The sequence below is a fragment of the Hylaeus volcanicus genome, chromosome 5, assembly GCF_026283585.1.
Source record: "Hylaeus volcanicus isolate JK05 chromosome 5, UHH_iyHylVolc1.0_haploid, whole genome shotgun sequence".
Classification (NCBI taxonomy): domain Eukaryota; kingdom Metazoa; phylum Arthropoda; class Insecta; order Hymenoptera; family Colletidae; genus Hylaeus; species Hylaeus volcanicus.
Window position 1 is genome coordinate 29,274,526 of NC_071980.1, and position 27,982 is coordinate 29,302,507.

Genomic DNA, 27,982 nt, shown 5'->3' on the forward strand with positions numbered 1-27,982 from the left:
GGCTGGCCTCAGTCGCCCGCGACATTCGGTCCGCGATACGATTCGGTTTGCGCGTTCAACTCGAAATAAAAGAAACGAGAGAGAAAAAGATAGATAGATAGAGTAAAAGGGAGGGTATCGTATGCCGGTTCCAGCGAGAAACAGGCGCGCGTTTCGATAATCGTCGAGGAAAAGTGTACGTAGATCGAACGATTGTGTAAACGTGAAAGAAATCGAGATTTAACGTGTTCGGGATCGGAGCGAATCCGCTCGTATCGTTGGGAACGCGCGATGGATGCAGGATTATCCGAGGGAACGACAGACGAAGGGAAAAGGCGCGAGACGTGAATGGAATCGTTGCGAGGTAGCGGTGTTCGACGGTGAAAGAATTACCGTTGCGCCGACGTTGGCTCGATTTTCACGAAATCAAGGAAACTGAAACGCTGCCAAAAACAGCTGCGCCTTCGTGCCTCGAGTTACACGGTTCGCGTCATCAACAGATATTCGTGTTTTCTGCCGTGCCGCGATAGAACCACGTGGAATTCGTCCGCGTCGCGGAACCGACCCGAACCGATCTCGAACGCGCTATCGCGTGGTCGACATCGTCGATCGCTCGTACGCTTGTGTACGCCAACCATTGATGTCTCGATCGTGGCAACGGCGAGTCGCGGATCATCGTGAGCCGAGCTGCGCATCGATCGCGATGCATCGTTGAAGAGGCGCGAATCGCCGGCGACGAGCAACCGAGCGAGGAACGATCGCGTGGCTGAGAGAATAAATAATGTAAGCCGTAGCCGAGCGAAGAGAGAAGAGAAAAGCGAGAAGAGAGAAGAGAGAAGAGAGAACGGCTCTGGTAGACGAAATGACGCGCGACGGGAGACTGTTGCTACTCTTGGTTTTTCTGATGGCTTACGGTTTGTTCGTGGCCGAGAGTAAGCATCGTCAGCGCGAGGACACGGCTAGGGATGCGAGACATCGGCACAGGCACAGACACGAGTCTTCGACCGGTCGAAAAAATCGTCACGATCTGGCCACCGGACGATCCTCTTGGTCGCGGGAACTCGACTACGTCGACGACTACTCGCTCGTACATCGAACGGATCGTCAGGACGAGGAGGAGGAAGACGAGGAGGAAGACGATTACGATTACGATTACGATTACAACGCTCGAATCTTTTACAAAAGATCGTCGAGGCTCGGTATTCGCGGCCGGACGTTCGCGCCACGCTACCCGGTCAGGTATCATTATCGCGGGGGTTATCGCGGAACCGGCTGGCACGAGGAGAACGACGAGAGACACAGAGGTTCTCCTCGACACGGCTCGAGAAATTACGAACCAAGGTCCGAGAGGACCAACCGTAAGCTCGGCTATTCGAGAAATCGCGATTCCGGCTACGTCTCTGAGGATGACGTGACCGAAAGGGAAACCGAGAGATCTCGCGGCTCCAACGTGAAAAACGTTAATAAACATAAGATCGATTCGAAACGTAATCGTCGAACGGACGGTAAGAACGGATACCGCGAGGACCATTCGGAGATGTGGAGAAGATTCAACGATAAGAGAAGGAAATCGAATTCCACCACCGAGTTTCGCCTCGCCTTTGATGACAACAAAACGAGAGACGAGAATTCTCACGATTTCGAATATCGCACGGACGATGTCGACCGTGCGAATAAAGACGATCAACGAGAAATGGAGCAGGAGGAAGAGGAACAGGATGACGTCGACGATGACGACGACGACGACGACGTCGACGACGAAGACAACGACGGCGAGGTAGAGGACCAAGTCTGGAAAGAAACCGTCGACCAAGTCAGCGAGGAGCTGGACAACGATTTTTACGAGAGTGAAAAAAAGCCACCTTTGAAAACGTATGACGATATCATCAGAAGGCTAACGGCCGACGATACAACGACGCTCAAACCAACGATTAAGAGAGAGTACAGAAACATCGAATTGGAGGAATACTCGAGACGGGACGCTTTTGGAAATTTCAAGTACGAACCCAAGAGCCTTTCCAGGTCTATCGCACGCAATAAAACGGACGGTTCTCGCTACGTTCATTCCGGCAAGAAAATCGTCGAGAATTCTTACGGCAAACCTTTCGACTCGCTAGCCGAGCGTAAATTAGTGAAGAATGTCAGCAGCGTCGCGGCGAAAATGATCGATCGACGGGAGAAGAAAGTCATCCCAAGGATCGACGATGCACGACTCAAGACAAAGAGTCTCGAGCAAGATTACGACGAGTACTCGAATAATCCGGACAACGAGAAGGAGGAGGATCTTGTCGAGACTGGAGTCGAGGGAGACACGGGCATGCAGGCGGACGTTACCAATACGGTGAGTGAGTCTACTTCGTTCACGCGTCGATAGCTGACTATGGCTAAACGAATGGACACCCTGAAACGATGCAGATCTAGTTTAGTCTAATCTAGCGTATCGGCGAGCGTTTCTTCGATATTTATCGGAAAAGGTGTCGCCGTTTCGCCGGTGGATGTGCTCCTTGTTAGCATTCGAGTAGAGGTAGCGTTGCGTGCGTTCCTCTCGAGCACGCGACTCTTCTCGCTACAGGGGCCAATATCAAATCGACCTTGACAATGCGGACGTCAACCGTTCGGGATTCTGTTTTATCTACGTGAAAATTCCCGAGCCGACGCCGATGTCTCGAGATAAGACCTGAAAAATACGTATCACGGTTGCCTAATGCCGCGCTTCGTTAATCAACCCTTCTCCGAATCGATCGTTACTCGTCGAAACGGGATGCATCTTCGCAAACGTTCGATAGAGTTCGTAGAAGCATGGAAGTCTGTTTTAGTTGAACGCGATTGCTCTTCTCCGGCAGTATGTTTCTCGGTAGTCTTTTCGCCTCTGCTCGCGGAGTTGGCCCAGCTGGGTCATCGACGCATGGACTTTCGAACGATTCGCCGAAACGGGCGCAGGGGCTCGCAGCGAGCCATTAAGAAATGATTTTGCCACTCGAGCATCCCGTACCGAACAACCGACGCCGACGTCAAGTCGCCGCGTATGGGCATGCTCTTCGCAATTTGAAATTCCTAGATCGTTGCCGTGAGATTTCAGGCCAGAAAATTTGGCTATACGAATTCGCGGCTTAGCCAAAGATCGAACGCGTGGATTTGCGAAACGAATAAAGAAATCTGCGCCAAGGTTCGCTTTGGGAAACGAGAAGAGGAGAAGAAATTTTCTTCTCGTTAAGACTACGTGTACGTCGCGGCGCGTCGCGACGCATCCACCAGCTCGAGCCTCTCTCGACTCGTTTCAACTCCAAACCGAGTTTTAAACTCGGTAATGAAGTCATCGCGATGATGATAACCAAGACCGCTCATCGGAAAGTCTGGCCGACCGGTCGATGATCCGCATACCAAGAATTTACCGACTACCGTTTAGTTGTGTCGAGACGATGATTCATCGCAACGCTACCGTTTATTCAGATAATGGACGCGAAAATAGAACAAATTCGGAAGAATCGTAGACCGACGCGAAGCGCGTCTATTCGTAACGGTGACACAGCGTTATTCTTTCTATTGTTTTTAACGCGTACCTTTTTTTTAATGTTGAAATAATCGACGGTCATACTGTCTCTGCCGTGTCAATCGCGTCTCCCGCCTTTACTGCAAGGCACTTGTGAGGCCGACGTGACACCGATGCCTAAACGCGTCGCCGGTTAGTAGCTACATAATCGGTGACTCACGAATTTCGCCGGGAAGTTCATTTTGGATCGCGGAACCGTTCAGCTCGTATCCTCGTACAGCTCGTACCAGCCAAAGTCATTATACTCGAATGCGTAGCGGGTAATTAATTCCTGGAAGTTCTCGTCTCTGCTTTGCAACGGGAATTGTCTCGCTAGCGGGGTATTTACACTCGAATCCATCCAGGCTCGCGTATGTATCACGAATTGGAAGCTGTCCAAAATGAAATGCACGTAAACCGTGAATTATTTAACGTCCTATTCAGAGCGTACCGCTCTCCGCGACGACAATGGAAGATGACTAAACCTCCGTCGGTTTTGTCACGCGAAGAGAAACACGAACCGTTTCGCTTCGCTTCCAGATGACACGTACGTATTTCTTAAACCCGAATCGAATTTCTATATTCGTGAATGCCGAAATTAAGTTTGTCGTTTCGACCGACGTGCACGGGTCCGAGAGTTCAAGTTACGAAGCAAAGTTTCGTAACATCTATAGTATACACCGGTCCGAAAAGTATGAGATATTCGGGTCGTTCTCGTGAGCTTTTGGAGCGTTTCCAATGACGCGTATTCTCGAGCGTATGTACCGATAAAATCCAAAAATATTTCCCTACTGTCCTCGCGAGCCAAACTTGTCGTATCTTCGCCTAAATCTAGCTCTATGCCGTCAAATGTCCGCGAGTGACTGACTTGAAGCAAAAACCGGCGACTGGTTTACTAGAAACGTTGATTATCGCCGACGGTAAAGGCAAGTGGTTCGTTTACGCCGGCGCCGTCGCCCGACGGTACCTTAACCAAGTATCGCGAACGTTTTCGAAAAGTCGTAACGTTGCGTCGCTCTCGTCGAAAATCTCGGGATTAGCAATCTCGCTGCGTTCGCACAGCCCTTTTCAGGAACGAGAACATTAAAAGGTACGCCTAGGTTTCGCGCGTGACGTTACATTCTTCGCTCGGATTAAGGTTGGCGGTTGGAATTGAGAACTTTCTCCAACTAGAATGCCGCGAAAGACACTTGTTCCTACCCTGAGGTCGAATTCCCATGACGGTCGCGTTCCATTCGGAAGACGCGTGACCAACCGGAGCCTTGGCGGATAACAAATTATACTCGACGAATGCGTCTTTACGAGGTGAAACGCACGAGGAATTGCAATGCTAAAATCTCAATGGGGAACACAAAAACGGTCGGACCGACCGCGACCGATCCCGTATAACGCGGTGTAACAGCTGCTAAATCACCAACGACAAACCTCTGCCAAACCTTCAGTGGATTTAATTTTACCCGGCTGCCATACAACGCGACAACGGACACGCCGATCGAATTCAAATCGTAATGTCCGCTGCCCGATAGCGCTCCAAATGGTGGAGCGTCGGCGTCGGCTGACCAACGAACGGCTATTCGAGATCGCACGTAAATGCGCGAAACCTACCCGTTTCTCATGCGTTCGCCATAAAGAAGCTCTGTGCTCGAGTCAGAGAAGCGAGAAACGGCTGTTCCAGTGGTCGACTGCCGTTAAATTAATCCTTCGATTCGTTTTCCTAATTTCTTCGGACGCCAAGGGATTCTATTTCTTTGTCCTCGTCGCATGTCGGTGTTGTTCGAGGCGAGTTAGGCTCGTCGTCGCATCGCGTCAGAGGTATCCATGTCCAACCGATTTACGCAACGCGTCATGGCTTTGTGCCCTTTGAATTTACGACGGCAGAGTTGTTCGTTTTCATTGGCCCTCGTTGCCCCGTCGTAGCCCTCTACCGATGCCGTCATCGATTAAGCCCTACTTCAGACACAGCAGAATCTGCGAGGATGCTTTTTACCGATTCGAATGTATCGTCGCCATAGAATTTTCCAACTGCATCTGCGTTTCCTCGCGTTCGAGTAAAAGTTTCGAGTTACGTCGAAAAGCGAACAGTTGAAAAAAAAAATCGAGTACGCGTATCGTGTATGCGAAAATGGAGGCAGGGGACGCGACGCCGACGGCGCGGCGCGGCGACGGTTCGCCGTTATCGTAAAGTGTGATTTATTCGACTCTACCCGTGTCTCGTTGGTAATTATCCCGCAGTGCGATATATAAGCCAATTTATCCTATACGACTCGGTAAAGTGGTCGCGACTCGATGTAATTCGCGCGATTTGCGCGACCTGATTAGCCGCGCCTGTCGTTAATGCGCGCTCGCGCGATAATTATAATATCGAACGACGCTACGCCGACGGCCGGTTATCGACAGGTGAATGTGATCACGTGCGAGCAATCGGTAGACGAGGTATCGTGGAAATACGCGAGCCACGGACGGAACCTACTCGGAAACGACGATCGAAATTCGAAACGTGGTGTCGCGCCGACAACACCGAGTTGCGAATAAGTGTTTACCAGCCGACGAAAATAGTCAACGAATTTACCACTCGCGTAAACGCAAAGCCACGCGATGTCGGTAAACGACGCGGCGTGTTTTCGATACGGTACACGGTGGTGGCAACCAGGCAACAGCTTCCAGAAAACACGTGACTCCGTCATCCGGTGAGCCAACACGTTTACATAGATGTTCCGCTGTGTGTATTTACTCATCGTACACCCTTGACGCTACTCGACGCTACTCGACGCTAGTCGGCTGTTGGCGCGCGTATGGGCAATATTTATGCAACGATTCGACGACTCGACGACACGAGACGTGGTTTTATCTCGCACCGCTAATTCGATCCGATAATTTCGCGAGGAGTTCGCGAGGTATCCGCTGTTCAATGCTCGGCATCTGCTACGATGCGCACCAGATGGCCTCGACTCGCGGACACTAGATTCCCGTCGATTATTTCAAAATTTTTCCACTTGGTAAGTACTCGCGTCGCACCGAGAAGCCACGATCGATCGAGATAATGGTCGATCGTCGGCGGCGCGGCTGCTAATGGAGACATTGCTAATTCAATTTTTCCCGCGGCGACGCAACACGCCCACCTATCAAATCGTTTCCATCTATCGTACGGCGCGGCGGACAGTTAATTTCCGGGTTTTTCATCGATGTTGCGCATCGTTTACAATTAAGACTCGCGGATACAGAGTCTTCTCGTAAATAATACAGAGTCTTCTCGTAAATAATTCATGCGTCGTCGCGAGTGATTTATAAGCGTGCGCCGATTTATAGGCGCCGTCCGGTAAACGATAGCTGCTTTGCATATTCCTCTGGAAAATAATAACTCGCTCCTTCGATTTCGAGTACGACGATCATCCAAGCCTCCGGTTGCCGGCGCGCCACGAGTTGACGCAAAGATTGAATTACTTCTGAGAAGCTTGGTACGCGATTGGCTCGGACTGCCGCGATGCAACGACGACAGCGACAGATCGACTGCTGAAAGTACACCGCTGCATCCACTTTGATACGCGTAACGCGATGGGTTTAGGTTAGGTCTGGGTTGCGTCAACAATCGATCGATTCTATGAATATCCCTGGAGTTCGAGATAGAGATAGAGATAGAAATGTAAATGGAAACGGAGACTTTTACTGCAAGAGAACGAAAAAATCGGTCGGAAAATGAGGCTCGAGATAAGAGAGCCGTAACGCTTAAATTTTGTCCAAAAGCTTGGCACGCATACCTACGTTAGGGGAAAGGATCGTTAACTCGTAAAGATTGGAAAACTGGCGTTAATCGAAAGGAACGAGGCAAAGTGTTTTTCCTCGGTTTCCTCGATAACCGGTGAAAGCTTTCGGAGGTTACCGATTCGGAACCATCGCGGTCCACGTATTCGTCTGGTCGAGGAACGCGCGTATTCTTCTCGACTCGCATCTATCTCGTTTGTTTTGGTAAAGTGCAACCACGACGCCGACGCCGACGCCGACGCGACACGGTAAATGAAAGCGTAGCCAGGTGCAACGAATCGCGCTAATCGGGAGATTGGTTGGCTTGTCTCGTTGTTTCGCAGGCGATAATTACACCTTCTCTTCCACTTACCACTGGCGCGCGCTCACGCACAGCTTTTCTTTCCAAGCGTAGTTGCGTTCGATTAAAACGCAATCACGGAATCGTCCATGTAACACAGCGATGCACACCTCCTACGCTTGGAGTCATTTAAATTTGCTCGTTAATCGCAGCACGCCATCAGTCTCAGTTCGCGAACGTTTCGTTCTTCCTACGCGTGAACAGCTCGCATAAATATGCAACGAAACTTGGGATCGTTAGCTCGCGCGAACCAACCGCGATTCGATACTAAATTGACGCGTACTCGGTCGTGCGTGGCGGTCTATCGGCCGTCGCAAGTGTTACTTCACCTTTAACATTTCACACGTTCCCGGACACGTTTCCCGCGCAAACTACGCCAGACTCGTTTAGGCAATCCGATCGCAACGAATTCTATCCATTTTTTTTCAACGTCGTAATTTTTGACGTTCCTTCTCGATGAAACGATGCTCCAAACACGGTAGGGGCTCGATGGCTCGCGACTCGAACGTCGGCGTCGCGCGAATAATTATCGCGATCGTCTCGGAGAGCAAGTATCGTAGAGGAAAACGATGTCCCCGCGGTCCGGCGAGGGAGGATATTCGAGAGGAGCAACGACCTTCCCGTAACACAGACTCTCTAACTTGGTTTACTAACATTTGCCAGCTAGACACCGCGAGAGTAGTCTATCTTGAGCGCCGGTTATTTCGGCGACGATACGCGAACGCTTCGACGACATCGCGATACACGCGGCGAGGCGCGCACCGCGAACCGCGTCGTTGGAATGCCAAAACTGTTTGCTCTTCGGCAAAGGCTCGTGGAGATTCTGGCTTCCGTCTTCCGCGCGCGGCTACACGGGCTACTTCCGTCGAGTCGTCGTCGTCGTCGACGATACTTCGTACCGTCGGACATCTCGGTGTATTCGATATTAGTCGAAAAATTCAACGCATAGATATTTCGCGACGCGAGGAAAACGACGAGAACGATTTCTCTGGCGAACGGAGTGTAAAGAGTTGACGCAACGATTAGCGTGAACGAACCTAACCCGACACCGATGACATTTCGAGGTAGCCTCGCCGAGCGTGGCCGTCGAGGATCGGAGAAAACGGCAATTACGGAAGCTGCGATCCTCGATCCCGTACGATACACGTAACAAGAATCCAAGGCGAATCCAAGCGTACCGGACATTCGAAACTGGTCCACGGATGTACGAGTTTCTATGCGGAGAGTCGGAAGGAAAATTCTCTCGTGAGTAACGGGTCTGTATATTGGTTATGCATCGCGTGATATTGTTTTACAATTACGCGCACCTAGCGGGGCCTTGTACCTTTTTTCGTGAACAATAGAACGGTTGGTCTCGTTTGGAGGACAACGGTGCGAAAGTTAATACGCGTATGTACGCATACGTCGCGCATCGTGTTCGAACAAAGAACGCTTCCGCCGATATGATCGTACGCGTCCGTCTTATTCGTTGGTTACGGCTGGTTTACGTTTCTTAACGATACACCCACTAGTTGAAGAAGCATGCTAGTTTCGAGGAGAATACCGCGTCGTTTCGTCCGATGGACAACGGCCGAGAGGAGAACGCATCTAACTCGCGGTGGGATAAAAATAGTTGACCCGTTTGAAAATGCACGGTACCGCGTCAAATCCGTTCGCTCGGCGGCCGATGATCCGTGTGTCGCGAGTTACGCGTAACGCGACATTCATCGCGATGATTCATCGTCGAATGAATATTAATGGCAGGCATCGGTCGTTTCGCGTACACCGGTTCGTTTGCGTTCCAACAAATAATTGCATACGTAAAGGTAAATGACGCGTGTCGGTACTTGATGCGGACACACGATAAAGAGTAGAGTATCCCGAATTTCAGTGTCGTACCGTGGTATTTGGGAATTCGTTAGTTGGAATAACCAGAAGCGTCTCGACAGTCTCGACTTTGATGTTACATCCGGAAAACCGTCTACTTTCGATATTAACTTTTTCCACGCGGCAGCTTTACGTTAGCCGATAGGTATGTCTATGTAGGTACTTTGAGTTCCGTCTCGGGATGAATGGATCGACCCTGTTTGGCACGAGGAACGAGTTTTTTCAATGAAAACCGCCTCGTACGAACGAATCCGCTTCTCCTCCGCAATTCCCCCCGTCCTCTTTCGTATCTCGTACGTCTAGTCTGTTCGACCGGTACAAGAATCACGCCGCGAGCCGACAACAAAAATACCGGTTCATTCCGCGTGATTCGTTCGGCTCTACCGTACCTAACGACACCGTCACGTCGATCCTGCCACGCCGACGAGACGTCGACGCCGACAGCGACGGTTGTATTCAAATCGCAGCTACGATATAGTGTTTGCCGACCGATTGTTCGGCCATTGCCCGAAACAAGTACCTACGTATCTTGCCGTGACAGATGACAAATGATAGATGACAGTTGGACTGTAATTGATAAACGATAACGCGAGAGCGATATTGGTCGATTTTTCGAAACGATTTCTCTCGGAATGTTTAGCGTCGAGTAAAGATTGGCGTGCACGACACCTTACCTTTTACAACAACGAAATGCATTCCCACCGAATGGAGACTTACGCGATATATTATAGGTACAAGTAGAGTCGCCTTGTCTCGTCTCGCCTTGTCTGGCCTCGCCTTGCCTCGCGTCCACGCCCCGGAATGCGAACGCGTTCGGTTAATTAAACGTCGACGAGGCGAATCGTCGTCGTCGTCGTCGTCGATGGTCCTCGGTAGTCACTCGCGCTCGCGTATTACGTATTATGCATCGACGCGTCATTGAAATACCGCACGGTTCGATAGCCTGCTGTTCTCTGGATTTGTTTTCGATTGGAACATGATTGCGTAACTCGAGCCAGTCTATCCGAGGGACCTTCATCTTGCGTTTTAGTCGTAGACAAAGTATCGGAGCATCGATACTGCTACTACTACTACTACTACTACTACTACTACTACTACTACTACTACGAAGGAATTCGCGATGCAAGGAAACTTGAAAGATGTCGCTAACGGATGTATCGAATAAAAAAAACGGTGTAAAACACGAGCTCTCAAGGTACTCCGCATGAAACGTTGGCGTTGATATACTCGAAGAACAAGTTTCCGAAGAAAAGAAGAAATTCGAGATTGCAAATTTGCTTCTATTCCGGTTCGTTCCGATTTGTGGCGTTAGGAGGAAGTAGCTTAGGGGGTCGAAGAGTTTCCTAAAATCTATAGTTGATCGAAGAGAGAACGCGAGGAATTTTCAACTTTGGTCATTCGTAGTCGAGCGTTATCCTATTCCCGACGATCGATTCTTCGATATCCGATACGGTCCCGTCGTTAGATCTATCTCGAGCGGCTGCCACGGGAGTACGAATAAATAAATTTCCAGTCATTTATTTATCCCGAAGACTTTCTAAGGAGTGTCGACGGCTGTGAACCGTGTTCTGCAAGGCGTGAATGCGAGATGATGTCATACAGGCGTTGCACCTTCTCCTCGTATTAACGACCAGCAACTGTGCGTCTGGATGATCTCATTGGTTAGCGCAAACGAAAGATGTCAAAGTGCGCCCATCTCGATTCGCTCGTTCGGACAGCGAAACTTTCAATCTCGTCAATTTTCCACGCAACATTTTCCATTCGCGTAAGCGTCGAGCGTGCGCGTTTCTTCTCTCGTCGTTGGACTAATCGAGATCGCGAAAAGAAATACTCGAGCAAAGGATAATCGTTTCGTCTCGGTCGCGTTCTGTATCGACAATGAGGTTAACGCGGCTGATCCGTGATTCGATGGCGATGGCTCTCGTTCCAAGACGAATCGACGACTGCGAAGCAGTACCATTCTCCGATTAAAATGTTTCCAGGTGTTTCGAACAATCGCCGTTCGCATCGATTAGCCCTGTAGGTTGTAGGTGCGAATACGTTCTTAGAAATTACGGGCGTGCACTATCGATGACGATCGCGGCCGGTTTACGGCCTTCCATACCGAATAACTGCGAAGCGACGCGACGCAACGAGGCGCGACGTGTGGCGGAGACGGTAGCAGACAGCTTGGCAGCACGGCGATCCCTTTCTCGGAATGGTAAATACGACATTCGTATGGGGATCGCACATTGACCACCTATCTCCCCGATACCTTGCACATTATCTCATCGATATAAGATCGAGTTTCAATTATCGAAAAACCGATAGATTTTCTTTTCTTCGACTGCTATCCTTTTCGATGTTGGCGTTGATTCGATATCAATTTTTTAATTTACTTTATGGTAAAAACGATGATAAAGTCCGATAGCGTTGTTAAGAAGGATGCAGCGCGAGGCAAGGCGAGGCGAAAATATGTGATCGCGATTTCCATAATGTTAACGACAGGCTTCCCGGGCTTATTTAAGCGGACCACCGCTAGGATTTTTGGGTGGTCCGACGAGCGCGCGATTCGGACCCGTGACTCGAACCCGGCGTTTAATAACAGGAGGTGCACCGACTCTTTTTAATGGTCGTCGTGCAGCGCAAGCTGCATTTAAGGGCGCTTAAAACAATTTCTTCCTGCTTTCTTTTTTTGCCGAATCTCCACCCCGAAGGTTTACACCTTCGAAGAGATTCGTTGCTTGGACCAATTTGTAACCGCGATCGTCGATTGGCTGGCTGTGGCTCGAATACGAATACGGTCCTTTTTTTCTCCGAAAAACCGGACCTCTTACCATTGACTCGAGCATTAGGTTTGGGATCGATTCGCGGTACGTATCGCGCGGTGCTTCCAGGAGTGAATCGCGCGTACGATGCAGCGTTAGCGTCGTTTGAGAGAAAATTCGTGCCAAGACTTGGAGTTTTCTTACAGCTGGCGTACCCACGCGCCTCCAACATTTTATAGCCGTGGACAGACTATGCACGATAATGCGTTAATTAAACGATCGTCCTCGTTCTGCACTCCAAGCGCATGTAAACGAACTTTCGATCGCTCTTTACTGTGCATGCGTCGTGCTTAGTTTCGTTTCGATCGTACGCCAGAGAATTTTCCATTGCATCGAGATTAGTAATTCGTCTCGAATATTCCCAGCGTTAATCGGACGCTGAAATTAATTTGAGGAATCGGTCGGGGATAAATCATTCGAGCCGCGATACGCAGCGCGACGCGACCAGCAACTATGACCGATTAATAACTGCAAACATGGCTTTCGTTCGACACGACAATGCGAGCGTGAACTAGTTTACACGATAGCCGGGTCGTTATCGGTATTACGAACGCGTTACGACGAAACGCGAAATCCTTGAGCCTGTCCAACCAGTCGATAGAATCGACGCATCGCGTCGATAACCCCAAACTTTTGTTTTTCTCGCAAACATTCACGCACATTCGGCGATGCCGCTAGTCGAAGCTGGTGACCTCTGATATGAACATCGTAAAAATCGTTAATTCTCCGAAATTAATTAAATTCTCTCTCCTGCATCGTGTCGCATCGTGGTAAACGTATCTCTGACTGCTGATGATCGTTGCGCTGGTTACCGTTCGATCTAATTATTCCCTGCGTGGCGAATCGCGACAAGACTCGATTATATCTCGTTCTCCTATTTGCTCGTTCGTGTTCGCGGCGAGGTTAGCCGCGCGCAGAACGCGACGCGTGCGCCGATAACGATGACACGCGATACGCGTTCGTGCATTTCTTCTACCCAACGATGTTACCGTTGGTTGTTTTGGAGCGTATCGAAAGTAATCGACGCGAGTGTTCAGAACCGTGATTCGCGGAAACCGTTCTCGTGGTCGTCTTTAATCAGCGTTCCGCGATCCGTGATCGAACGAAAAGAAAGATTCCCTGCGGACGAGTTTGGAGAACGGTGAATGGCCGGAAGCAACTTTGCGTTGCAAACATATCGTTAGACAAAAATCGTTGGAGAAATGATTAAAGAAAAGATGATGGACGAGACGTAAAATATTTTACGCGAATCAACTGCGGATTTCTCATAGAAATCAAGTGTGTTTTCGAGGCTCGAGAGCTCGTCGATCCTCGATGTTTTTCTTGAGCATAAGTACTCGATCGCGACTCGCGAATGCGGCACGAATATACATATGTATACGAACGAGTTTCGAGTGTTCAGCGACGAAAAGGCTCGCTGATCGCAGCGAACCAAGACTCGGAGAAATTTTTCTTTCGAATTGAGTTACCGCGTTACCATATCGTATGCACATATGCGCGCGGCCCAGAAGAATGTTTTTATTAAACGGCACGAGATCAAAGGATCCAGATGTTGCGAACGACCGATAAGTAGGTCTCCGTGTTCTCTTTCGAGCTTTTCGTCCGGCGAAGAAGGTGCGTCTGCGTCGCGGTCAGACGCAAATTCGTTGATTATAGTAATATTTATGTTCGAGAAGGAAACCTCGCAAAGAACAAAGAGAGACCGAGAGTTTGTTGGCCAGTTTTGTCGAAAACAAAAAAAAGTCTAAATAACGATATTTGACATCGGTCCTCGAACTTTCGACCGTAATAATTGATCGTGATGTTTCTTATTTCGTTCAGGACTATACCGAAGATGACGACGAAGAGGAGACCACGTTCACCGCGTCGATTTCGACGTCACCGTCGAGTACGACGAGCACGAGTACGACCACGACCACGACGAGCACGACGAGCACCCCTAGATCAGTGGTCGGACAGAATTACGATTACAGAGATTCGAGGACGTACGAGAGCGGTACCGGGACTCGATATAACGGATACCAATCGAGAAACGATTACCCGCCGATGTCGGCGCATAGCGTCCACAAGTGGCAGTCTCTGGGCACTCGAGAAAGTGTCAAAGAAACCAGAAGCAACATGCAACGGTACAACAAAAACGGAAAGAGTAAGTGTGGTGTACTTTATGCTCTATGCTTTGGCGACTCGACCGAAAAAGCGAACGCGAATTCTTGTCGCGTAAAAAAAGAAATCTTCATAAATTTACGGGGCACGTTAGTCGGGGTATGTCGCGCTGTCGATTTATGCAAATATTTCCGGGGCCTCCTCGGCACCCCATCCGTTCATCTCCTCGCTTCGATAAAGATATAATGTATCGTATAATCTTATCGATCGTCGTTAAATCGACGACGGTGGTCCCGTAGTCGTGTCTCGTCGTCGATGCATCTCCTAGTCGATTATTTCTCCAACGTAAATACATGGATAATTATCAGAAGATTGCTGGCTGAACGCGTCCGATTAACCGTGTTATTAATCGTGTGCCGATCTACCGATACGAAACGAAGTGAAACGGAAACCAGAACGCCAAACGTTTCGATCTATTAATATGCTAATTAACGACAACGATCGCGCTCAAACTACCGCGGTCGCGGTAATTTCAACTTGCCTCCAGCCGCGTTGGCGTTAAGTTGATGTACTGCGCGGTGTCCGAAACCATCATTTACGTTGCTGAGTAAATTGAATTTTATCGAGAAATAGCGTAAATCGAGATGGTAAACAATAAGAAACGATCGGATGGTAACGGTTGTCTCTTTCCGATAGATTCTAGAATACGTTCGAACTCATCGTGTTCCGAGAGCGAGCCAATGCGCGGATAGCGACGGAATTTGTGACGGTCGTCGCGTCGGCGTCGTGGCACTATTGTAAACGCGGCGATATAATCTCGCGTCGCGTCGGTGCAGTAGGGCCGGGAGTAACGCCTACGCGGAGAATTACCATACTCGGATCGCCGGCGAAGATTAAACGTGAAAATAATTATATGTCGCGTCGGAAGTACTTTTCGAATATTATCCTCGAAATTGTTTTTCTCGCGCTTCCGTATCGCGCAACACTCGCAGTTGTGTAGTACGTTGGACGCGTGCCAGAACGACAGAGATCTTGGCCATCATAAACATTTAACCAAGATACTTATTGTATTTAACGAGATCTTATCGTTAATATCGAGGAACGATGGAAAGGCACCGCGCCGACACGCGTGGATTCCTTTTTGCGCGTCGAGTGGGAAAGTCGTTTCCAGCGGAATTTATCGAATTCCAGCTACGGTGCAATTTCTACCGTAGTCGTAGCTACAAATTGCACCGTGAAACGCGTTGAATCGCTGCTTATCGTCGCGTGGTTAACGAGCGGCCTTGCGGGCCAACCTTGAATACTTTTCTCAACGTATCAACAGACAATCCGCGCGAAGAGTACACTCGCGGTATACTTTGTTGCGTTTAACGAACTTTCGATTTGGCCTACTCGCGACCTTACTAAACGAAACTTGACGTGTTGTTTCAGCCGCGGAAATCCGAGAAGCTCTTCAGCATGCGATGAAGGTGTCTCGGGAGGGGAGCTGCCAGTGGCCACGACCGAGGGTGATCCCGGTTCGTGACGCGTACCCGAGTCCATCGACCACCTACATTCCACACTGCGTCATCTTACACAGGTGCTCGGACGACACGGGCTGCTGCAGATTGGAAGCGCTGACCTGCGTGCCGAAGCACTCGCATCGCGTCGAGCTCTCCTTCTATGTGAGCGAATAAATAAACTCTCGATTCTCGATTTGTTACATATCATCGATACATTTCAGGAAACGCGAAAACGTTAATAGCTCCTCGAACAACCGGCACGTACTTTCTAAAGCGTTACTTAATCTCGGCAACGATCGTCCGATACATATGTATATCGTTTAGCTGCACACCCACGCGTAGCGCGGGCGGCCAATCGGCCGCGAGAATCTATCGCGATAAATGTACAGGGGGTCCAAGTCCACCGGGGGTCACCTCGGAGAGAAGCCTATAAATATAGTAGAATAGATATACGCGTACATTGGGTTTTCTTGTTGCGCCATTGCTCCATAGGATACCTCTTGGTATGCCAATAATTTCGTCTCGGCGTATCCATGTAGATAATACACGCGAGTACGTACCTACATACATACGTATTAATTATCGAGTAGATTCCAGTGGACGGATAGCCGGTGAACGCAGCCAGTCGCCGAGGTCGATCGACCTCGCCGCGCCGGCTCCACTCGCGAAAGGTGAAGACGTTAAACATCGAGAAAGAACCGCGAACTATCGTCGACGAAAGGATTCGCTGCGCTGCGAGCTGCGAGTCGCCGAGACGTCGGCGTCTGCGTCGCGACGCGACTCGCTCCAGTTCCGAGTCTATAATTATCGCGATCAACCCCTAGTCGCGTCCTACCTGTCTATGGAGACAGGCTTGCCTCGTACACTCGTCGCGAAGATCTTCGGACGATGTCCTCGAGTTGGTCGCGAGCGGTTTTCTGCTCGCGAATGAGTCAGCCTTCGAGTTCGAGTTCGAGTTCGACCAACCGTTGGCGTTGGCCGTGTGTCAAATTCGATTCGTGTACGTACTCGTACGAATGTACAGACCCTTGTCGCGTGTACGAGTGTGCACGTGCACCTTAGCAACGGTGGATCTCGCGAATACCCAGATGCTCGACAAACCTCGACGCGAGGCGCGAACTTGGAGAGTATTAATACCGGTATACCCAGGCTTCCGCGATACCGAAATATCATGATTAACGATCCATCTCAGGATCCGCTTGCTAGTCCTCGCGAAAGTAACTGGGTTAACGTCCGTCGATCGTTAAAACCTTCTGGAAACGTTGCGTAGCTACCGTACGAAATTGTTTCGCGACGTTTGGGATTAAATGTGGAAATGTATTGGTTCCGAGTCGTTCGATCGTCGAGAAAAAAGAGAAAACTGCGAGGACGCGAGACACGCGAGATACTACGATACTAGTCGAAAGTAAAGTGGAAAAGGAAGGTACCGAGTCGCGACTTCCTTTTCCGCTGAGCCCAAGAGGTCAACTGTCGGTTATCGATAGTCCTCCCTCGTACACGCTAAGCTCCGTGTCGCACCGTGTCTATTTTTGTTCGATTGTTGCTAGATATCTGCGCGACGACGCGTACAGTACTGTACAGTACCGTACGGTATAGTATAGTCCGTATGTCTGCTAGCGCGCGCGAGCACTCTTTCATACGAACCGTCTATTTGATCGAGTCGCATCGCGTCGCGTCCACGATTCGCACCGCGATCGGTGGCCGTTTCGTCTATCTGTTCGATCGCACCCGTATACCTTATCTCGAGAAGAGTCTCTTACCGAGAAGTAATACTAGTTGCGACGCGGAGCGGTAACAGGATGCTGGTTGGTAGGCAACACAGGACCCATAGACGAGATCGGATCTTTCGCGTCTTTCGAGAAATATCATTTAACGCGTATAGTTTACGAATAAATTACGAATTACGAATAAACTACACCAACTCGCGAGACGATTTCAACGATTCCCGTTTACCGAGTACTATTCGCCGTTGCCAGTCCGAGATGTTGCACCCGAAACGATATTTACATGCTACTACGAGCATCGAGTTAACGAGCATTTTGGTGGCACTCGCGTGAAATTTCAAACACCAACCGGTCACAGCTAGAGTTATCGCTCGTTTTCCGTGTCGCGTACACACCATCCTGCCCCGTATTTTTCCTTTCGTTTTTCCCTTCGCGCTGCCTTTCGCAATAGACACTCGTGCCAAGCGGATTAGCATAACACCGCTCGACTATGAGATTTACTCGCGGCTCGTGTCGTGTTCATCGAATTGCGTCTAGTGCTAATTGTCGTTCCTCGAACGGATATTATAGAAGCAACGTTGCGCTCGCTTTGTTCCCCCTTTCTTTTTCTTTTTCCAAATAAAGAAATCGCTCGTGATCGAAAACGAGACCACGTTTTCTTCGATGTCCTCGCGATTACGCGGAGATCCGACGGAAAGAAAGGCGACAGGATACGATGACAAATGTTTTGCCGAAGCTTCCGTTACGGGAACTTTACGAGCAATATTTCACGGCGAGGCGAAGCGTGCTTCGACTCGACGTTTATCTTCTTGCGAGACTTTCCTGAACGGTAAGATTGTTTCATGGGAGACTCGAGGCGAACGATTCGCGTCCGTTGTAAAAACTAATTATCTACTCGGAGAAGTAAAACAGCACGGGTTAGAAAATCTCGATACAGCTGTAGCACGCGGACGAACGATGCCGATGGAACGCGTCGCGTGTTCTCGTCGTAGGATGCCGGCTCTTGTCGGAGGCGTCGTTGTTAAACAATCTCGATTACGAACGAGCGAGAGATAAACGGTCGCGAGTAATAAACGTCGCGGATCCGCAACGGCCTCCTCATAGAAATTCTGCCAACGGACACGCGTCTAAATTTGCCCGGCGACATCGCCTTCCGAACAACGTCGTCCACGGCGAACGTTTTATGAATAAACCATAACGAATGCGAGTGGACGCGTACGAGAATCATCGAATAGAACGAATCATCCTTGTCCCCAAGCCCTGTAACGGTCAGATATTTTCATCGTTTTACCGATAGGATCGATACGCCGTAAATCTTTGGGATCGGTCGTGCCAGGTGGAACGTTTTCGCGAGAAAAACGAGAGGTCATCTTCCATGATTCGGAACCGGATGGATTCCCGAAGCATTCCTGGTAGACGTGAACGCGATCTCATCCATCGATTGGAAAGTTGCAACAATCTTCGCGTTGCACGAAATAGAAGTTGCACGCGTGTCGGCACGCGGTGATTTCAAAGCGAAACCTCTCTCAGACACGTGAATCTGCATACAATGAGAAAGCGACGGAAAGAGGTTTTTAGCAGAGTACGTACGCGCTGTCTTCCAGGCAGAAGAGGTGAAAGCAATAATATAAGAGCGGCACGGTACAATAAATTTTCGAACGTTTTAAAGGCGATCCCTGACGTCTCATCGTCATCGTCGTCATCATCGTTCTCATTCTCCTTGAACCGTTGGAGACTCCACACGGTAAAGGTGCGCGAACTATGTTTCCGAGGATCGGACGTTCCAATGAAAAAATAGAAAAAGATTCGCACCCGCCAACCAACAATTACGGCGCGACCGTTCCCTTGAAATTCGTGGACGCGACAACCTTGGTTGGCTCGCGCTAATGTCCAAAGCGATGTACGCGCACCGTTCGATTACGATGCGAACGATTACGCGACAGATTGAATCGCGGAACGAAATATAGGTCGCATTCGAAAGGAAGCCAACTCTTTCAAAGAGACTCTTCGCGGGGAGAGACGTAGGGACCACCTATAGTTTTCTTTGATTCCAACTGCTCGAGACTCTTGTTCGTTTCGCTTTGCGCATCTATCGACTCTACGAGACACGAGCAAACTCGTTAAGATGTCAGCTACGCAACGTCAAAGACACCCACGCCTCCACGCCTACGATCCTCTCCGCAGCTGAAAACCGCGAGTGCGTACGACCAGATTCGAACGCAATCGTCTTTTTCATTCCGAATCGCACCTCGTGCAAATCCGTGCCAACTTCGACTCCAACCCCGAGCCGTTCCTTTGTAAATTCGGATTACAAGTAGTGTCTCGTCTAAATATTATAATAATCGTGGGAAATACTTGCATCGGAGAATGTCGCGGATCGTTTCGAAGACGCGATTAGACGTCGCAACGTTTCCTTTCTCCTTGGCAGAAGAACGAGCTGCGAACAAGGGAACCGAGAGAAGTCGTGGGCGAGTTTAGCGAGAAGCGAAAAGACGCCAAGGGATATTCGCGTGAGCGTGGGCGAAAATCGCGCCACGGGACCTTACGCGGGAATGGGAAGAAAACGAGCGACGCTTACTTATCGAGAAAAGCCGTTAGCGATCCACGTGGTTTCGTCGATCTCGGGTCGTTGTTACGTTGAATCGCATATACAGTGATGTTGACTCGCGATCACCTGTCTCGTTATCGGTCAACGCGAATCGCGGACGATGCGCTCCCGGCTCGAAGGGAAACTGTGCGAGGGGAGAGCGCCGCGACTCCGTGATCGCGCGACGGCCGTGAACTCTGCCACCCCGCGCGCCGCGGTGACCCATCCGCATCCGTCACGTCGGCGTCGGCGTCAGTGTCGGTGAGCATCCTCGTGGTCTGTTATCATCGCGACGCTCCTAGCACGCATTCGGGACGACGACGACGACGACGACATTGTCAATCACCGTGGAATCGAGGGTAGCGCAGTGGAAGCGGACGCGAAAGATATCTCGATTACCTCGAATATCTCGAATTCTTCGGTTCGATTAACCCGAAATTAATTGGAACGACTTTCCAGCCAGCGACGATTACGATCCGCGCGGCTCGTCAAAGCGATGCAACCGTGCGACCGGAAGATTCCTCGAATCGCTTCGACTCGGACGATTCGTTCGACTCGACTCGTCTCGACTCTGCTCCGAAAGCAGTTTCCTTCGACATGACGCTGTGCTGCGCTGTGCCGCGTCACGTCCCGATGCATTAGCGAGGGTCCGCAGATATTCCGTGAGTCAGCTCGAAGCAACATTAAGGATCCTCGTGCCGTGAGACGCCGAGCACAAAGATCCGACCGGTTGGAAAATAGTAGACTGAAACTACCTCGCGATACAACTGCAAGTACCTAGCGTTACCTTCGAATATGTACAAAGCGAACGCGTACAACCCTAGGACGTATCTTAACTCGAACGTATTCCCTAGAGCTACGAGCCGTTTAACCGAACGCGAAGCTTGCACGCGAAACGAAACGCGAATATTTTGCGCGATTTATCGATCGTAACGGACAACGAAGAATTCGATCCGAGATTCGAGGAAACGAAAATTGAATCAAAGACGGAATCGCCGCGAAAGATCCCATCTTTATGCGGTTCACGGGTGACAACGAGGACATCGTCGTTCGTCGGACGTGCAAAGCTGACCGGAAATTCATTGTTCTCGCGGTGGATCAGCCTCTTCGGCTTCGGATTCCAGCGTCGCTAATATTAACGCGTTGTTACCAGCCGGTTCTCGAACGCAACCGCTTCGTGCAAGCTCGCGAAGACTCCGCTGCTCGAACTTTGCTTCCCCTAATCTGACTCTATTTCGATCGTTCGCACTCGCGCTCGCGACCACGCGCTCACCTCGTCATATTTCCAAAACTCCCACAGCTTCGGACCGAGCGTTAAGTCGAAGTGGGGAGACGAGAGACGAAAATCGAACGCGAACGTTGCGTAAATCTTTCGGATCGTAACGATTAATTACGGTAGGAAACGGCGCCCTGCAATTAGATTCCCTTCGGTCATCTCAACGGTCCAAGCTATATAGTATATTGTACGTATACGCGTACACGTTTTTCTTTGTTACGAAAGTTGATTGTGCGGAGTTATTATATTGTATTTCGTAGCTTCGGAACGCTGCAAACTAACGCAACGATAACTGACTCACGAATCTCGAAATGTCCAGTCAACGGATAGCTCGAGTTCTCTTGGGGTGCGACATCGTGTCGCTGACAAATTACCGTGGCTACTCGAAAGATCGATCGCTACCGGTCGGGGGACGGAATCTTTACGATTCTGACTGCTCCTCGTAGCTTCTTTTCGCGTTCGTCCTTTCTCCGACGTTTGCAAAAACTGGTTCCGCGACGGTCGCAACGATTGACTTTCAAATTGAAAATTCCTTAATCCGAAGGTTATCGATCGAACGCAACGTAAAATCGTGAGCCCGCACGGTGCGTCCGCGTTCTTTTGGAAAAACGTTTACGATGGAAGGAAATAGAAATACGCGAAAGGAATAAAGCTCTATTTAACGCTAATTCTCTTGCGATTCGAGAGATGGAAATTCACGCGAAATTTACGCGCCGCGTCGATTAACGTAGCCGTTCGCGCCGCGGTGTTTCAAGCCGCATTCCGTTTGACCGTAATCGCGCAAAAACGGCCAAACGTTCGTCCGCTTAACTTGTTACCGTATTACCCGCGCGTGTACGCGATGCGCACCGCGATTAAATGAGGCAGGCGACTACCGGAGAAGCGATATCGGCGAGTCGATGGAACCAATTTACAAGCTGCCTTCGAAAGATAGTACTGTTTCTCGTGTAGTATTATTCCAATTTTCAAACTTGTTTCCGGCTTCTCAATGTCGACGCGAGGCGAGTAAACGATTAAAGTAATTCGAACGTGCGAGAATCTCGGGTGAAGCACGCGTGCTGCGCGCAAGAAATCGGTTGAGCTTTCAACGTCGACGATTGGTCGTCGATAGGCGTATGCAAACGACGCGAATCGCGATTACCTCGAAGCTTGCGTATCGATTAACGCAAACGCGAGCCGATTTAGCGCGTGTGACACGTTGATATACGTACATATTTATGTACGTCGGAACGGCTAAAAAATATTCCCAACGAAAAATGATTACGAGTTTGAATTGCTCGATCGGAGACCCAGCCATTCGTTTGTTTACTCGCGCTGTCGACGAAACGCTCGGGAGAAATGTTGCACGCTCGAACGCTTTGGCTCGACAAATTAAATACGCGATCGGTTACCATTCGATCTCATCGGCGATGTCAACTCGATATCTATCGCGAGTCGAGTTCGCCTCGAGCGTTACGAATCTGCAACTGGTTCGAGACGGGTTCACCGTTGCCCGGACTCGCGGAGAGGTTGATTTATGCGATCTTATCGGAGAACAACTAAAATTACCCGCGGTCTGTCGTCGAGTGGACAAATTGAGATGCCTGCCGTGGCACGTTTATCTACGACGAGCTTCCTGCGACATATTTTCAATTATCTTACTCTGTTGGAAAATTTCTCGATTCTCGATACCCGTAACGTAATACAGGAACGAAATCGTTTCGAACGAGACAACAACGTCCGAGAGAGAAATTATTCGCAAAACGAACGACCAGAGAAACGGTGAAAGCGGTGTCGTGCATTCTTTCGACCGTTTCTAATTCTGCCCGGAGAAAGAACGAGGAAGGGAGATTGAGAAACTGCGAGCTAATAACAACGGATGCGACGCGACGGTGACACGCGTAGACCGACGGCTACATCGTAAGTAGGTACATCGTACATACGAGCGACACTTCCATCATTCATTCAGTTATTTAAAGTGCGTAACGCATTATACAAAGTTATTGCACTACTGCTTATTTATTACTAGCTGATTTGAATTCTTCTTATCATCGTCTCCTACATGACTCCTGCATTGTTTTAATATTGTTTGCAGTATCTCTTACTTCTCATCTATTGGGGCCCGCTGGTCTCCCTCTAGCTCGGGTACCTCGGGGTTGCTAAGCCCGTACTATAGCTGCATATTGGCATGCTACAGCCTCTGAGGGCGACACTTCCATCTTGTTTCTTAACCGAACAGTTCCATTATTCGTCAACGTTGACGAATGGCTATGAATGATCGAAACTCGCCGTTCGACAACGGGCTCGTACAACGGTATTAACTTTGATCCATCTTCTCGGCTCGGACGCGAGGCCTCTTTTCCTCGGACGAGGTTAATCGAATTCGGCTCGTGTCGCGTATTCGTTTCTTCGATTCTTCGGTTCGAGACGACCGCGTCGAATCGTGAAAAGTAAATTAGTAGAGATTCGACAATGTACTCGGTTCGTTGAGGGTTTTGGAAATTATCGTCGTTTCGAAATAGAATCGGGACGTGTTTCGTTTCTCTTGCTTTCCGTTTGTTCGATACAGCCAATTCTAACCAACTCCGGACAATGTTTGCACCGCGCACGTGCGTTAATTGCATTCCTTCGGAGGAACCTCGGACTTCCGGGACGCCTACACCGTCCGTCGCGAATTCGCATTACAAAGTCCCATTGCGTACCGGGCTAGACGATTCGCGATGCCTGTTCGGTGAGATTCCGCGAATCGTGTGTTTCTTATCAATGAAGCGACGCAAAGATCGATGTTACAGAGCTCGGCAGTCATCGTTATCGCGATCTTTGCGAAAAATGCGATAAACTCGTCGACGCCAGGAATCTATAGCCAAGATTTTTGACCCGAAGGTGTCGGATACCCAAGCATCGAATAAGAGGCTAATTGTAAGAATAAGGACGAGTAAGAGTAGGGAGTAGATGGCAACCGAATGTCACACGAACGTAGCGCGTCGTCGATTCTCGCGAAACGAACCACGATCATTACCGCAATTATAACAGAGAATCGGTTTACCGCTGCGAAAGGCAGGTTAATCTGTATTCCCGGTAGACTCGAACGTTTTCACCGCGATTTACGAGCTTTCTATCTTACCGTTCTTCGTGTATCGAATATCCTCGCGGACGATCCTGGATAGAGAACGCAACGCCGCTACGCGCGGCGTCGATTGGCGATGCGTAAAAGTAGGCTTATCGTAAATTAGCAAATTCCGTGCGCATCGCTTCTAACGTTCCAACGTCCGACCAGTAATTAGCGCTAACGAAATGCACCGTTCCCGTTTCCGCGTTCCAGCTTTCGGAAAGGTTTCGCCGTGTATTATTTGGAGCTTTCGTTCTCGTGAGAGGGTACGCGGTTAGGTCTAGATCCGTAGAATCGATGCCAGCGCGTGCTGGTAATCGCGGTATAAAAATAGTAACCGAGGGTAATTAGCGTTGATCGGAGGAGTTATTCGTTGGTTGGTTGGTACGCGTGGTCCGGCGATACGGGTAACCTCTGTTCGTTCGACTAGCGTAATCCGACCACTTTCGAATGACCAGCCGGCCAGCTGGCTGACTAAGGTTAATAGAACTCGATTAAAACCGAAGCGATATCAGGCGATCCTGCTAGCTCCAACGATTTTTACGCCGAGATAAATTCCAATTAAAGCAGAGACGAGTTTTCGATCGAGAAGCGTTTCAGCTCGTTTGTTCTTCGTTTTTTGTTGCAGACGACGAACGTGGGTGGCAGCAACGTTGTGGAGAAACTCTCTTTCTACAATCACACGGAATGCGAGTGCAAAGAGAGGACCGAGTACGAAACGAACAACGAGAAACCGTTGGATCAAAGGATTTACAAACATTACTACTCCTCCCCGCAACCTCAGAACATGAGAAGGCCGCAACCGAGAAAACCGTGAGTTCGATGTTACGCGTTACGAACGGATCGCCTCTCGCGATTAATCGTCGAATGATATGTCGTTTAAAATGTGAACCAGGTGCCGATGCCCCTCGGAATTCACGCCGCGAATCACGCCGGAGGGCGAGTGCCAGTGCAACTGCTACGAGAACCATCACAACTGCGTCAAGATCAGACGAGGAAAGGGATACTTCTCCCTCGCCGATAGACTGTGAGTAGAGAATAGTCGTAGCAGTTCTTCTTCTTATTGTTAGCGTAACGGGATTCGAGACTTTCCAGTAAAAAATTTGAAAAAATAGCCTCGAGTACCAGCACTTTCTCTTTCACGTCGGTTCTTCGATTCGCAGATGTATCCAGAACGAAGAGTGCGCGGCGCCTAGCTGCGAGTTTGGCGAGTACATGAGGCGACAGGGTAAATGTCCGCGAAAGAAGGACAAATTTGACGCGATAGTCAATTACCGTACGAATCTGAGCCACCGGTACAGGAGTTAGAGAAACCAGGAGGACGTTGCGAGAACGTGTGCCAATCGGAAGAAGATGAACCAAGACGAACGACAAGTGAGAGGTGAACGAGTCGAGAAACGCGACGAATGCGCGGCGAACATTCGACGCGACGCGACGCGACGCCGACGGTGCCATTTTATTACGAAGTGCCTTTTTACCACAAACTCGTTATATGTATCATATACGCACATGTATATCCCCGAAACAGTTACGCATAGATGCATTCTGCTACTTTGAGCGTCGACCTCACGACTATATTTCGCTCCCCTTTATTACTATTACTACGATTATTATTATTATTATTATTATTACTACGATTATTATTATTATTATGTATTATTATTCTTTCTTTTTTATACTATTGTTATCGATACGAACGCGAACGCGAATCGATGACGACCGGTCGACGAGAGACCAGTGATCGACTGCGCGCAACGGGTAGTGCCATTTATCGAGAAGAATACCAAGAATCGCAATTTTTCTGCCGAACCGACTCGGCAATTTCCCGCGAGATAAGCCGCGCACTCGTCTCGATTGTCACACCGTACGGGTAAAATGAACTTGGACCGTTACTCCCCGACGATTCTTCTCGAGAGTTTAACGGACTCGCGGACACGCCCTGCGAAACTGTATAAAGAGAGAAATCTATTTTGCGCCATGATGCAACCGCCCGCGACGTCGAGGCTCGTATACCAAAGCGAGGTACATAACCGCGATAGATGAGAGATAATTTGCGCGCAATTATATACAATCGATCCTTCGATGTGCTTTACTTTTTTCTTCTTCCTTTTTTACGTTCGCGGCGAGATCGTCGGAGAACCGTTAGCGACTGCCGCTAAAAAAACGTATGCGCCGAGCGACGACCGACGACCGACGGCTAAAATCTGTTCGCGGAAGGTACGGTTTCGGTGTCCATTCAGGCTTCAATTGCCGTGATCGTGCACGGCCTAACGCAAGGATTCTTAATTTCTCGTTTGTCGTCCGACCCATTCCTCTGCCGACAACTAAAAACGAACAATTTCACCACCGATCGAACACGGAACCCGTTACTAGAACCGCGGATCTTTTCGCCAACAAAAATTCACCGTTTTCAAAGGAAAAGTAATCTATCGGTTCCTCCACGGATTTACCGCGGAATTCTTGTCCATTTGTACAGACTATCAGCAGCGGTTCTTAAAAGAAGCTGTCTAAGTATACGAGAGAAGAAGAAAAGCTAACCTGTCTGTGACTCGACGTGTGTCCTTCGAATCCTTACCCACCTCCCTTCCCGATTCACACTAATCGTGTTTTCTATGCTTTTATACGTATACGTTATCGTAATGTGTATGCACGTTTTATAATAGCTAACGTGGTCGCGAATCGATGCGTTACACGCCATTTACGAACTATGCGAAATGCCATACCACGATTCGCGTGTAGATCGATATCGCGGATACGTAACTCTATTGCTACTTTAGCAACATTCATTTTTCGACTTCATATTCGGCGAGGTTGTGGTAACGCACGACATTTCGGGAATCTCTTGTACATTCGATTTTTATGGCTCGATGTATACTCGAATGCGATCGCATACGCATGCGCATTACGTTTCGAACGAGACCGTCCGCGTCTGTAGAATTTCTTGCGTCGAGTATTCGATCGTTTGAATCATCGCGAGAATGCGTGGACATCGTTTAACGTTCAGCTTTATTTTTTTTCACTTGCTACCAACTTTAGGTAACATACATACATAGATATACGTAGGCAGAACAAATCGAACAGTAAAATTGTATAAAGAAATTCATGATTATCGTTTCAATAAAAGCGCAACTTAAATTTAATTCTACTCGATTCAATTCGATGGTCGTCGACGTTCCGCGTTCCCACAGTTTTACGAATCCTGGGATTGTTTCAAAGCCGGATGGGCCGAGAATGCGGTTTCTTCGATTTATGGCGACACTTGAACTTCACACGCGCACTGTTAATACCACCTTCTCGTGACAACACTAAATGGAATCTAGACCGTTCGAAAAAGGTGGTAAGAAACATCTAACTAAGAATCTTTTCAAAATTACGCTACACCACTGTAAAACCGAACTTAAACGAACGAGAACATTGCTTTA

General features: G+C 49.3%; 1 protein-coding gene across 1 annotated transcript; it reads left to right on the forward strand.

The window, feature by feature from the left end:
* Window positions 1-27,700, forward strand: LOC128877274 (myb-like protein X). The gene is made up of 6 exons (XM_054124435.1): window positions 1-2,320; window positions 14,102-14,426; window positions 15,815-16,047; window positions 25,189-25,373; window positions 25,456-25,587; window positions 25,724-27,700. The coding sequence occupies exons 1-6, from the start codon at window positions 842-844 to the stop codon at window positions 25,866-25,868; spliced, it is 2,499 nt and encodes an 832-aa protein (XP_053980410.1). The 5' UTR covers window positions 1-841; the 3' UTR covers window positions 25,869-27,700.
* Window positions 27,701-27,982: the final 282 nt, after the last annotated feature.

What these genes read in the sequence shown, in the direction of transcription:
- LOC128877274 (XM_054124435.1), top strand. Translation starts at nt 842, where the DNA reads ATGACGCGCGACGGGAGACTGTTGCTACTCTTGGTTTTTCTGATGGCT. An exon ending in AGGCGGACGTTACCAATACG is followed by an intron (nt 2,321 to 14,101) that starts GTGAGTGAGTCT and finishes TATTTCGTTCAG; the next exon opens with GACTATACCGAAGATGACGA. An exon ending in TTCTCCCTCGCCGATAGACT is followed by an intron (nt 25,588 to 25,723) that starts GTGAGTAGAGAA and finishes TTCGATTCGCAG; the next exon opens with ATGTATCCAGAACGAAGAGT.